This window comes from Bos grunniens, chromosome 12 (assembly GCF_055505025.1).
Source record: "Bos grunniens cultivar Pamir isolate PY7600 chromosome 12, Bosgru_T2T1.0, whole genome shotgun sequence".
Lineage (NCBI taxonomy): Eukaryota > Metazoa > Chordata > Mammalia > Artiodactyla > Bovidae > Bos > Bos grunniens.
In genome coordinates, this window is record NC_141176.1 from 72,549,644 (window position 1) to 72,563,595 (window position 13,952).

A 13,952-nucleotide genomic window follows, 5' to 3' on the forward strand; every position below is an offset into this window, starting at 1 on the left:
ACTGCAGCTATGAAATTAAAAGATGCTTACTTCTTGGAAGGAAAGTTATGACCAACCTAGATAGCATATTGAAAATCAGAGACATTACTTTGCCAACAAAGGTCCGTCTAGTCAAGGCTATGGTTTTTCCAGTGGTCATGTATGGATGTGAGAGTTGGACTGTGAAGAAGGCTGAGCGCTGACGAATTGATGCTTTTGAACTGTGGTGTTGGAGAAGACTCTTGAGAGTCCCTTGGACTGCAAGGAGATCCAACCAATCCATTCTGAAGGAGATCATCCCTGGATTTCTTTGGAAAGAATGAAGCTAAAGCTGAAACTCCAGTACTTTGACCACCTGATGCTAAGAGTTGACTCTTTGGAAAAGACTCTGATGCTGGGAGGGATTGGGGGCAGGAGGAGAAGGGGACGACAGAGGATGAGATGGCTGGATGGCATCACTGACTCGATGGATGTGAGTCTGAGTGAACTCCTGGAGTTGGTGATGGACAGGGAGGCCTGGCATGCTACGGTTTATGGGGTCACAAAGAGTCGGATACGACTGAGCGACTGATCTGATCTGAAGCTATGAGGTTTGTTGAAAGTTTTTTTTTTTTTTTTTTAATTTGAAAGGTCTTTGATTGTTGCTTTAAGCTGGTCTAGGTAAATATGCAGTTGTATACGCAGTTGTTTTAATTCTGATGTGATAATCACAGAATGCCTTTATTTCATTTGGTGAAGCTTCATTCAGTTTTAGGTTCTTTTTTTTAATGGACAGTTAAAAAATTTGTAAAAACAGAGGGCACACTGTAATGATCCCTCATGTACCCACCCCCAGCTCCAACCAGGATCAGCTGGCGGCCAGTCTTGCTGCATCTCCGCCCCTGCCCTCTGCCAGCCCCACCCTCCACCCCATTATTATTCTGGAGCAGATCCTAGACCTCAGATTAGTCCATCTGTAAACATTTCATCTGTTTTTGTCTAAAAGATAGGAAAGCCTTTGGAAAAAAAAAATTACCAACATTATTTCACCTGAAAAATTACCCTAATTCCTGAATATCATCAACTTTTTCATTAGTGTTTACATGTTGCTAATCATCTCACTGAGAAATCTTGTTCACTATTGATGGAATCAGACTCCACGTGAGGTCTGTCCACTGCACTTGGTTAGTGCCTCCTCAGTCTCTTTCAGTCTCCAGGTTTCCCTCTCTGCTTGGTTTTGACTTGTAATTTATTAAAGAAAATGTAATGCTTTAAAATTTCTTCTTAATCCTGCTTCATTTCTTTGGGGGAGAGATTGTTTTCAGAAATTGCATCGAGTTTCACAGAAAATGGCAAGAAGAAACATTTAACTCTACCTTGGGATTTAGATGAAATTAAATGAATGATAAAAACTGAACTTAATAGGAAAATGTAATTTGGCAAAAAGAAAGAAAAACATAAATACAGATTAAACAGTATTTTACTCTCTTGAGTTGTAAAAATCCATGAACAATAGTGTTAAAGGGTTCCCCCTGTGGTCTGTTCAGATCTGGACATCTTTTATACTGTGAGGAAAAGGCTGGGACTGTCTTTCAAAGGTGTGGTGGTGGAGACGACAAACCTGCTTTCTGAAAAACAGTAATTTTGCTTGAGTAATGCTTGAACATCATAGATTTTTATCAGATGAATATCAATTTTTGATGATGTGGACAAAACGGAATTGCTCACTCTTCTGTTTCTTTCTCCTGGTCTGTGGTTGGTTAATGGGAGATTGTGTTTGCAGAACCGACGCCAAGTTAGCAGTAATCAGCAAGATTTTTATTAAATAGTGTTTATACTGTGTAAGAAAAGAAGGGGAAAGCAAACATAAAACATTGAGACAATAGCTCCCATTTATTTAGAGTCTACATGCAAACCATTTCTCTTTCTCAGGCATGCACCCAGAAGAGGGTATATGAATTATTAATTCTTTATGAATATCTTCAGTGTTACCATCTTCATTTTATAGTTGGTAAAACTGAGGCTTGGAGAGAGAACTTTTTAAAAAGCAGGTGATGAATAAAGCTGGAAGGTGGGATGAGGAATAAACAGATTTCAGGCGTTTCTTCTTTACCTTAATCCTGTCAACCTCCTGATGCCCAGATCAGACTCCAGAGACCCAGACCAGTGTGTGGGTGTTTCTTTTATGACCTTGCCTTTCTGGTGAAGCTCAGCCTTGTCTTTCTCCCCACATTTGAGCGTCTCTGCAAAAGAGCAGGTGCTGGACAGTGGCTGATATTCAGTGTTTCCCTGGGGGCCAATGCCTTGCCGCAGCCACATGGGGTGACAGGACCAGTAATATGGGCAGCGTCCGGGGCTTCACCCATCCTTGGGAGTCTGTGCAGCACAGACTCTGGTGGGAAAGGGCCCTGCAGAACTGGGCTGCACAGCGATTCTTCTGTACATGATGTGATGTTTATAAACATGGACCGCTCTCCTGTTCTCTGCACAGTCAGGACATGCAGTCGGGCCCCTCGTGCCCATTCCCTTCTTGGCAGGAAGGGAGGCCCAGGGCAGAGAAGTAGTGAAGAGATGAGCTGTGGCTTAGTCTTGCCTGCTGTCACTTTGGGTATGTTCTGTTTCCTGCCTGGGCCTCTGACATTTCAAGAGGATATTGGGTCAGAAAGTTTCCAGGAGGTTTTGCTGCTGCTCTGAAGTGTCATCTCTGCCTCTGAATAGCAGGGGTCAGCAAGGTCGTTATGATACCTGGGAACCACCTAACGAGTAATGATCCTCTGCTCATCTCCTTTTAGAATCCATGACTCAGTGGATGGGCATCAGGTGGTCACATAATAGTGCTGTGCTGGAGGTATTTTGTCCTGTAGATACGGAGACTATATGTGCGGTAGAAAAGGCTTGGCCTTTGGAGAGAAGCAGTCCTAGGAGGTATCTCTAAGTGTTTGTCTCAGTTTCCTTTCTTATTAAAAGCAGGAGAAGTGAGGTTATTTTAAAGGCTATAGGCCATGCCTGTGAAATGCAGGCATGTCAGGGTTTCAGTAAATGGTCACTGTCCTTACTATTCTAACCCTTTCTCTACATCTGTCCATCCACACATACATCCCTATAAGTATAATCAAGATTTTGTTCCCAAGGTTCTTCCTCCTCCTACATCCCCCAAGTCCTAGAGGAACAAGCACTGGAAAACAGCATTTCTTAGAATACATATGTCAATAACAACTAGATGTATTAAACTAGGTCAAATTGAAGTAAATGTTTAAGTTCATCCAGATGAAAACATTCTTCTAATAAATCATGAAGTAATCCCATTGGCAACATCAGTTCAGGCTGATGTCAACTCCAAGGCCCAGGAGTCAGAAGACTCAGAGATTGAGTCTCAGTTTCTCTGTTTTTAGGTGTGTGATTTTGGCTGATTGTCTGAACCTTACAAGCCTGTTTCTTCATTTGTAAAATGGAGATAATAATACTGTCAATCTTGTAAGGTTATTTCAAGAATGACATGCAATAGTGATTTTAAAGCACCTGATTGCTAGGGACATAACAAGCACTCTATAAATGTTAGAATAATTTGGAAAATAAATTAGCCTCTAATTGTAAGTTCAACCAGTTTTTGGTAAAGTCACATCCATAAAATGTGACTTGTAAGAAAGAAGATATCTTTTTGATATATGTCACTTTCATTATTTGAGCTGATAATTTATATAGGTGCTGTACATATAGTATATTACATAAATCAACAGTAAACATATTCTGTTATCAAAAGCAAAAGTGTATATAACATTGGTCTTCAGGTCATCTTTAACCGTTTTTAAAAACTTTTGAGTTTTAAGTTTTTTTTTTTTTTAACAAGTTTTTACAAAACGTTTTTAAGGCTTTTAAAAACTTTTAGGCATTACACAATTAAAGGTGTCAAGCTGATAAATTCTAGTTTGATATTTTCCCACATAGATCACTTGACCTTACAAATCCCTCTTGGATGAGCTTGTACTTTCATCTCATATTTACCACATTCCTGCCAGCATGAATGTTGCAGGAAGGGGGACCCCTTCCAGGGCCCAAAACAGGGCTCTTGTCTAACACTCAGAAATGAATTGTCCGAGGAGATACATGTGCTGACAAAGCAAGACATTTTATCTGGAAAGGGCACCTGAGTGGAGAGCAGTAGGGTAAGGGAACCCAGGAGAATAGCTCTGCCATGTGGCTCGCAGTCTTGGGTTTTATGATGACAGGATTAGTTTCAGGGTTGTCTTTAGCCAATCATTCTGACCCAGAGTCCTTCCTGGTGGTGCCTGCCTTGTTCAGCCAAGATGGATGCCAGCGAGAAGGATTCTGGGAGGTGGTCAGACATTTGGCGTCTCCTTGTGACCTTTCCTGAACTCTTCTGGTGGGTGGTGTCTTATTAGTTCCATGTTCCTTACCAGGACCTTATGCAAATGGTTACTGTGGTGACTGGCCAGGGTAGGTGGTTTCAGTCAGTGTGCTTCCCGTAACATGAACATTTTCTTTTCAGATTGCCTGGAAAATCATAGGATAATAAGTTAATTGATCCTTCTATGTCTAGGTATAGAGGCCTTCATGTCTTGAGTTAGTTTAGTGTTGTCTTCATTTCAAATACACTCTTTAGTCACAACCTGGGCAGCGTGATGTGAAAGAGCAAAAGGCTCTGAACTGACATGACCTGGTTCAGAGTCCAGCTCTTCTGTTTAACAGGTAACAGTCCTCATACCAGTAATGTGACCTCACTTAATCTCAGTTTCCTCATCTGTGAAATGGGGCCAGTACTTCCTGTGCAGCTTGTTGTGAGGCGTAGAGATAATCAGTATCATGGTCCAGCACAGTGCTTGGTGCACAGATCTTATCCCCCAGGAGCGGAGAAAAGCTGTCTGCATGTGTATAAATGATGGAGCAGGATAAGACGGGTCCTTCACAAGAGATGTAAACAGAGCCTTAGGAACCCAACAGGAGGAGAGATAAATCCAGGATGGTTTCATGGGAGAGTGTATTTGGGCTGAGCCTGTAAAGAAGGGCAGGATATTAACAGGCTGTTACTGCAGTCTTCTCCACGGTGTTTGTTGTTGTTGTTCAGTTGATACTTTTGAGCTGTGATGCTGGAGAAGACTCTTGAGAGTCCCTTGGACTGCAAGGAGATAAAACCAGTGAATCTGCAAGGAAATCAATCCTAAATATTCATTGGAAGGACTGATGCTGAAGCTAAAACCCCAATACTTTGGCCACCTGATGTGAAGAACTGACTCATTAGAAAAAGTTCCTGATGCTGGGAGAAATTGAGGGCAGGAGGAGAAGGGGCTGACAGAGGATGACATGGTTGGATGGCATCATTGACTCAATGGACATGAGTTTGAGCAAACTCCAGGAGATAGTGAAGGAGAGGGAAGCCTGATGAGCTGTGTCTATGGGGTCGCAAAGAGTCAAATACGACTAAGCAACTGAACAACAACCGAACTGTGGTTTTTGAAATCTCACCCACAGAGCGGATGTGCTACCTGGCTCCTTTGCCTAATTCATTGTAGAGAAGAAGCCAATTCTGACTCCATATTGAAACTATTTCCTTGACTTGTTTTTTGTTGCTTTTGTTATCATAGTCATACTGAATGTCCTACCTCAGAGAATCCTGCTACTCTGCCTGTTAAACTAAAGTGCCTTTGTTCAGAATCCTGACCACTTGTAGATGGCAGGAAGGAAGAAATTAACACATCCCCTGCCTGTCTTGCCATTCTAGATTTGCAAGATTAATGGCCTTTTTACTTTGCTTCCTCAACATTGCTTCCTCAACTTCCTCAACTTTAACTTTGCTTCCTTAACTTTTTTTATAGGTCAGCTTTGACCTATAAAAGAACCTGGCATCTAGATGCCAGGTTCTTTTATAGCATCTAACCAAGAAGATGGTTATTTTGAGATGCTAGCTTGGCATCTTCCTGGTCAGCGGACTCCCCAAATAAATTCTCTTCTTCCTGGCCTCAACCCCTCATCTCATTGGCCTGTTGTGTGGTGAGCAGAGTGAGCTTGGATTCAGTAAGGAATTGAGACCCCAGATGTGCTGCATCATGGGACTTCTCAGCACTGTTTGAGTCTGGATGTTGGTCAGAACCCAATTTTATGATGTATCCCTTGCTGTTTCTATTTCTCTTTTCTTTTAATGTTAGTATATTGAAAGTAAGCTAGATAATCCTATAATAAATATTGGTATTATTTATTTGTATGTAATGAGTGGCTTACTTTGTTAGCAAATCCTTGGAACCTGACATGAAAGTGAAAGCTTTTTACAAAACAGTGTTTCTACTGTAAGTCTCCACCATCGCTGAAGGGCCTTGGGTGTGCTTCTGGATGATGGCATCAAACCAGTGTCACCGTTTCCTAGTCTGCCTCTCATTTGTGTATCTATTCTTCAGTGAAAATTGGTGAAATTTAACTTAGAGGAAAATAAAGTGAATAAAAACACCTTCCTGTCAGTGGGAGGAATTGTAATATATTCTCAGGATTTTCCCTCTAATTTAAGTCAGGCTTTTCCCTCTAATTTAATCAGAAGATGGTGACTGGGAAATTAGTCTACCTTGGATTTTACTTCAAGTCCTCTGAAATGTTTTGCCCATCTGGGGCTCATGCATGAATGATTTCAGAGTCACCAACACACTTGAAGTCCTACCACCACAGTTGAAGAGAGCCTGTTTCTGTCCTCTAATGTACTAATTGAAAGAGTGGATTTAGCTGCCTTTTCTAGAGTGTGGTTAATATTTTTGTGCTATGACATGTTACTATTTTGAGAAAGAAACCAAAACAATGTAAAATCAAAGCATAAAAGCTAAATGGAATAGTTTGCAAGGACTAACATTAGTGAACTGGAGGCCAAGTAACTTGTGTGTGTGTGTGTGTGTGTGTGTGTGTCTGTGTGTGTATGTATGTATATGTATGTATGTATAAGGCTTGGAACCTATCTTAAAATGGTTCATTGTAGTTCATGAAAACCAAAGTAAGAGATGGTATTAATTTCTGAGCTCCAGAAAGAAAGAAGGTGAAATAATGAAGAATTTTCACAACAGAGCAATTGCTGCCCTTCATGGGTTGCACCCAAGTTAAGCTTTGAGTGAGCAGGAAACCTGTGTGTGTCTGTGTGTCTTTGTGGCTGTCAGGGAGGGTTATGATGGAGACAGTAACTCTATCTTTTCCCTGTGGTCATGTGCTTTGTATATTGTGATCCACACTGTGCATGGAGTCCCACTGTTGGTTTAAAGAGAAAATAGACATCAGTCACCAATAGCAAGTTATAATCAATTCATGTCCTTTTTCCATTTATGGAGGGTGTTCATACACTTCTTTAGATTCTCACAGCTTCCTTGAGTTTAGTGATTCTGATTTCTGCAGCACATTATGTAGAAGAGGAAAATGAGACTTAGGGAGATCAGAGGACTTGTTTATCATGGAGACCCCAGTGTGCTACTTGCTTCCCCCCCAAATTTCTAAAGTAGAGACAGAAGTAAGGGCATCATCTGCAGAAAGGTACTGCTGTGTATCTTAGGTTGATGCCTGAGGGGTTTAATAGATAATTTGAAGTAAAGATTTCTCATGTAATAACTGTGTAACTTAAACCTGATTGTTACCTGGTCATTTTGGAGGTTTTCTTGTCATTTTTTAAAAATTTCCCCAGATACTCTGGGGAAAATAGACTGATTTGTCTACTTCTTAAATAATACTCAAATATAACTTATGATAGATTCCCAGATCCTCAAGCCAAAACTTCATATCCTTCTTAACTTTGAGTATTTCCTGCTTCCATGGGCAAGCATATACTTAGTCCAACTGATCTGCTTGGTGTCCCTCAGCACATTGTTTCTTTCCTTTTGGTTTTCCTGCCCAGCCTTCTCTTTTTGTTCCCATTTCTTGTACAGACCTTGTCTGTCACTCTATGAATTGCCTTAAGTATCACTGTGAAGGCTCAGGTCAGGTGTTATCCCTTCTCTGAAAATGGGAAGTGGATACCAAGATCAGCAAAACTGATAATTTAAGATAAAACAAGTCCTGTGTTTTCACCAGCCTGGACCACCAGCTCTCACACCTGTGTCTCTAGCACAGACCTTTACGCTTACATGTCCAGCTACACAGTGATATCACCGAGAGCTCATCTCAGCTTGTCCACAAGTGATGTCTCCTAAACCTGCATCCACCACCTTCCCCAACATGGAGACCCTGTCCTTCCCCTTCTTCACCCCAGACACCACAGTCCTCTTCTCTTATATCCCCCACCTGTCCCATCAGCAGGTCTTACAGACTCCGCCTTATAAGTGTGTCTGGAGTGTGACCCCATCTCTCCATTTCTACTGCTCCCTAGATTATTCTAGTAGCCTCACTTGTATCTGCCCTCACCATTCTCCCCTGCCCTCCACAAACAACCTTACTGTCTGTTTACTGCAAAACACAAGCGTAATTCCTTACAAACCTCAGACCAGTTCCCTCCTCACCTCCCTCTCCCCCTCTTACTGGCAGTGACACCAGTCTCCTGCTCTGTCTCTGCCCTCACTCCCCTCATTCTTACTCAGCTCTGCTCTCCTGCCTCCTTGTCCTGAACCCCTTGGGCATCTCCCCGTAGCCCCTGCATTCACCCCTCCCTCTGTGAGGAGCAGCCTCTCCAGGTCTGACTGAGCTCTACCCCCTTCCCCCAGATATGCTCAGCCCCCTCTGAGCAGAGCCCTCACACCCCATGTGGACTCACTTCCCCCCTTTAGTCTCCACCCCCCTGAGCCAGCTTCCTTTTCCTTCTTATCCTCAGTACATGTGCTCAGGTTTACTCTCCTTATTGTTTGTCTCCCACCATAGAGAGAAACTCTAGGGGCTCTGTTTCCTCATGGCTGAATTCACTGTGCCCAGAACAATGCCTGGTGTGTAGTCAGTCCTCAATAAATACCTGTTGAAATGGTCAAATGTATAAATGCTTTGAAAAAATACAGAATGAAAAGCCCTGAGAAGTTTTTTAAATTTTCCTGGTTACAGTTTAGTCACTGTGAAATAAGCCCATTGCTGTTAATTAAACACTTGTATGAAGAAATGATACTAAAAGGTTAGGATGGCGGGAGGACAACACATTTTAAATCTTCTTTTTTCCCTTTTTTGTCTCCGTATAGGATTTGCAGAATTTGAAGGAAAAAGATCTAACTGTGATAGGAGATGGAGGAACCCCACTGAGCGAAGGACAGAAAGCCCGGGTCAGCCTCACCAGGTAACTGGGGTTTCAGTTGCCATCCTGCCTCTCCTCCTCCATGGCCTCTAGTGGATGTGAGCATGCAGACCCCGCTCACCGGGTGGGCCTGTGTGAAGCAGGGTCTTGGTCCTTCCTCTGGGCTCCTAGAATGAACCATGGAGTTGTTGGACACCAACATGATTCAGAGATGAGACCCAGGGAGTGTGTAGTGTCTTCTTATGTCTCTCTATGTTTTCTAGAGCCGTCTATCAAGATGCAGACATCTACCTCCTGGACAATCCGCTCAGCGCAGTGGATGCAGGAATCAGCAGACTCTTGTTCGAACAGTGAGTTTGCTCCTATTGTCTGTCATTTCTTCTTTCCAGGAACCCTGTAGAGATCAGGGAAGAGAGCTCAGGAAGGTCTTTGTGCTTCAGGAGACTCAGCTTTGTCCTGGTGTCCCTTCCTCCCCTCCCTTCCCTCCACAGAAGATCCATCATAGAGAAATTTTGCATCATGATAAGGTCAGGACAGGAAGATACATAAGGTTCTTCCAGTGTGTGGGGGCCAGTGGGGTCTGTGCTTTAGGGAGTCAAGGATAGCTGGCAGATTCCTCCACGACTTGCGGTTGATGGATCCAGACCCCAGGGATAAGAAGGCTGATGTAAGGTTTTTAAATCAGAGAGTAGGACTTGGTAACCTGGTAACTGGCTGCCAGTTCTTTTCCTTTGTCATTTGTTGAAGGCACGTTAGAAGTGAAAGACCCTGTTGGTTTATGCTTAGTATTCTGTTGGTCTAGAAATACTTAGTAAAGTCTAGAATTTACAGATGATTTATTCCACATCTGAGTATGGCTCAATTATTTAACTTTTCTTCATGGATCCTTACTAGAATTAATACTTAGACCCACATGTAGGGTTAACTCAAATTTGAAACTTGGTATTTAGAATCTTTCTGAAGTCCTGACTCTCACTTTGTTTTTGGAATTTGTTGTCAATGGCTCTTTCTTGGCCACAGAACTCCTGAAGGAGAACAGTTCTGATGTTTTCTGTCCTAACGCACACCGACCAAGGCCTCTGGTAAAGTCTAGACAGGCTTCTTTGAAAGCCTCATGAATTCACTTTTTCTGAAGCAGCCTCCACATCTACCCCCACAGTTAGTTATCTTGCTGTTATTCATCTTGTTAAAGCCAATGAGCCTTCCAGCTGCACTTATTAATGTCCTGCTGTATACACTGAGATCAATGCCCTTACAGATGTTCCTACACAAAAACTCTCAATTTACAAGGAGGATGGTGAGCCAGGAGAGGGGAAGGACCACACTGGGCCGAATAAGGGAGACTAGGACGCCCAGCTGTCAGTCCTGCCTCTGAGGAACCTGTTTCTACATGGAGCTTGTTAAGACAGATGTCTGGGGAAAGGTCAGCAGAGTCAAGGTTTAAAGAGTTTCCATACAGGGTAGGAAATGCTAAGTGGAAGTGGAAGTGGCAGCTGGAGGCTTTCACTGATGTTGGAAAGCTCCCTGTGCCCGGGGCTGGGTGGGCAGTGCCCTGGGGGTCTGGAGGCTGGGCGGGTGTGTGGAGGCTGAGAAGAGGACCCAGTTCTTTGCTAAAGGAAGAGGAAAAGCTCAGGTGTGGAGGGAGGAGGAAGCAGGGCTGTGAGGAGGACAGCAGGCACGTCCTTGCCTGGAGGAGGTGGGGTGTTCAGAAAAGAGAAGCTGTTTGGAAATTCTAGCTCTCAGGTCCTGTGTTGGTTTGCTGGGGCTGTGTCTGTCCAGGCTGTTCTCACAGGAGACCAGAGCCTGGGTGGCTAATGAGAAACAGAAGTTTATCCCTCATGGTTCTGGAGGCTGGGAAAGTCCAAGTTCAGGGTGCTGACAGATTCAGCATCTGGTGAGGGCATGATTCCTGTGTCCTTATGTGGGGAAGGGGTGAGGGAGCCCTGTGGGTCCCCTTTATAAGGACACTAATTCATGTGGGCTCCACCCTCATGACCTGTCACCTCCCGATGGCTACACTTTTAGTACACCGTGGGAATTAGGTTTCAATATATGAATTTTGAGGACAAAAGCATTCAGTCTATAGCACGTTGTCACAGATGGAGGTGCTTAAAGAATAGAAATTAATTTTCTCACAGTTCGGAAGGCTGGAAGTTCAAAGTGTGGGCAGGTTTGGTTTCTGCTGAGAATGCTGTCCTTGGCTGCTGGTGGCATCTGCCTCGCTGTGTCCTCACATGGTTTTTCTTTTGTCCATGTTCACCCCTGTCTCTGTCCTTTTTAAGGAAAAAAAAATATTGAAATATAATTGATTTACATTATTGTGTTAATTTTTTTGTATGGTAAAGTTACTCAGTTATATACATACATACATCATTCTTTTTAATATTCTTTTCCATTGTGGTTTATCTAAGAATGTTAAGTATAGCTCACTATATTGTACTGTAGGACCTTGTTGTCTATCCATTATACACATAATAGTCTGCATCTGATAACCTCAAATTCCCAGTCCTTCCCTCTCCAACACTCCTTCCACCCGTGCAGCTGTAAGTCTGTTCACTATGTCTGTGAGTCTGTTTCTGTTTTGTCTATAGGATAATTTTTGCCATATTTTAGATTATACATATAAGTGATATCATATGATATTTGTCTTACTCATTCTGACTTACTTCACTTAGTATAATAATCTCCGGGTCCATCCATGTTTCTGCAAATGGCATTCTTTTTCCTTTTTTTAATGGCTGAGTTCAGTTCAGTTCAGTTGCTCACTTGTGTATGACTCTTTGCGACCCCATGAATCGCAGCACACCAGGCCTCTCTGTCCATCACCAACTCCTGGAGTTTACCCAAACTCATGTCCATCGAGTTGGTGATGCCATTCAGCCATCTCATCCTCTGTCATTCCCTTCTCCTCCTGCCCTCAATCTTTGCCAGCATCAGGGTCTTTTCAAATAAATCAGCTCTTCGCATCAGATGGCCAAAGTATTGGAGTCTCAGCTTTAGCATCAGTCCTTCCAATGAACACCCAGGACTGATCTTCTTTAGGATGGACTGGTTGGATCTCCTTGCAGTCCAAGGGACTCTCAAGAGTCTTCTCCAACACCATAGTTCAAAAGCATCAATTCTTCGGTGCTCAGCTTTCTTTATAGTCCAACTCTCACATCCATACATGACTACTGGAAAAACCATAGCCTTGACTAGACGGACCTTTGTTGGCAAAGTAATGTCTCTGCTTTTTAATGTGCTGTCTAGTTGTTCATAACTTTCCTTCCAAGTTGTAAGCATCTTTTAATTTCATGGCTGTAGTCACCATCTGCAGTGATTTTGGAACCCCCCAAAATAAAGTCTGACACTGTTTCCACTGTTTCCCCATCTATTTGCCATGAAGTGATGGGACTGGATACCATGATCTTACTTTTCTGAATGTTGAGCTTTAAGTCAGTGTTTCACTCTCCTCTTTCATTTTCATCAAGAGGCTCTTTAGTCCTTCTTCACTTTCACAATAACCATTTAAAATGGTCAGCACTAAAATAGCAATGGTTGAGAGGGTGGGGAGAAAAGGGAACTCTTCTACACTACTACTGGGAATGAAAGTTGCTGCAGGAACTATAGAAAACAGCATGGAGGTTCCTAAGAAAACTAAAAATAGAATTAGCTTATAATCTAGTATTCCCACTCCTCGGCATATATATGCACAAAACTATAAACCAAAAAGACATGCATCCCTATATTCATAGCAGCACTATTCACAATAGCCAAAATATGGAAACAACATAATGTCCACCGACAGATGAATGGTTGTGGTACATATAGATAATATAATACAAAGGTCTGTCTAGTCAAGGCTATGGTTTTTCCAGTAGTCCTGTATGGATGTGAGAGTTGGACTATAAAGAAAGCTGAGCATCAAAGAATTGATGCTTTTGAACTGTGGTGTGGGAGAAGACTCTTGAGAGTCCCTTGGCCTGCAAGGAGATCCAACCAGTTCATCCTAAAGGAGATCAGTCTTAGGTGTTCATTGGAAGGACTGGTGTTGAAGCTGAAACTCCAGTACTTTGGCTACCTCATCAAAAGAGCTGACTCATTTGAAAAGACCCTGATGCTGGCAAAGATTGAGGGCAGGAAGAGAAGGGAACAACAGAGGATGAGATCGCTGGATGGCATCACTGACTCGATGGACATGAGTTTGGGTAAACTCCGGGAGTTGGTGATGGACAGGGAAGCCTGGTGTGCTGCAGTCCATGGGTTCATAAAAAGTCAGACATGACTGAGAGACTGAACTGAACTGATTCTGACTAGTGTGAGGTGATTGTAGTTTTGATTTGCATTTCTTTGATAATTCACAGTGGTGAGCTCCTTTTCATGTGCCTATTGGCCATCTCTATTTGTCCTTTGGAAAAATGTCTATTTAGTTCTTCTGCCCATTTTTTAAAATTAGAATTTCTTGTTGAGTTGTATGAGCTGTTAGTATATTTTATAAATTAAGCCTTTGTTGGTCACATCATTTGCAAATATTTTCTCCCAGCTGTAGGTTGTTTGTTCATTGTGTTTATGGTTTCCTTTGCTGTGCAAAACCTTGTAAATTTGATTAGGCCCCATTTGTTTGTTTTTTTTAATTGAAAGAATAATTATTTGTGGCCATACTGGGTCTTTGTTACTGTGATTATTTTTTTCTAGTTGTGACGAGCAAGGGCTACTCTAGTTGTGGTGTGTGGACTTCTCATTGGATTTCCCTGGTGGCTCAGATGGTAAACCATCTGCCTTCAACGCGGGAGACCCAGTTTCGATCCCTGGGATGGAAAGATCCCCTGGA

General features: G+C 42.6%; 1 protein-coding gene across 1 annotated transcript in view; it reads left to right on the top strand.

Moving 5' to 3' along the window:
- LOC147361888 (ATP-binding cassette sub-family C member 4-like) overlaps nucleotides 1-13,952 on the top strand; it is a 171,299-nt gene that overhangs the window by 50,386 nt on the left and 106,961 nt on the right. Inside the window, exons 12-13 of the mRNA XM_086330218.1 lie at nucleotides 9,090-9,184; nucleotides 9,406-9,492. Of these exons, the coding sequence (XP_086186344.1) occupies nucleotides 9,090-9,184; nucleotides 9,406-9,492 (182 nt within the window). The remainder of the gene's footprint in view (nucleotides 1-9,089; nucleotides 9,185-9,405; nucleotides 9,493-13,952) is intronic.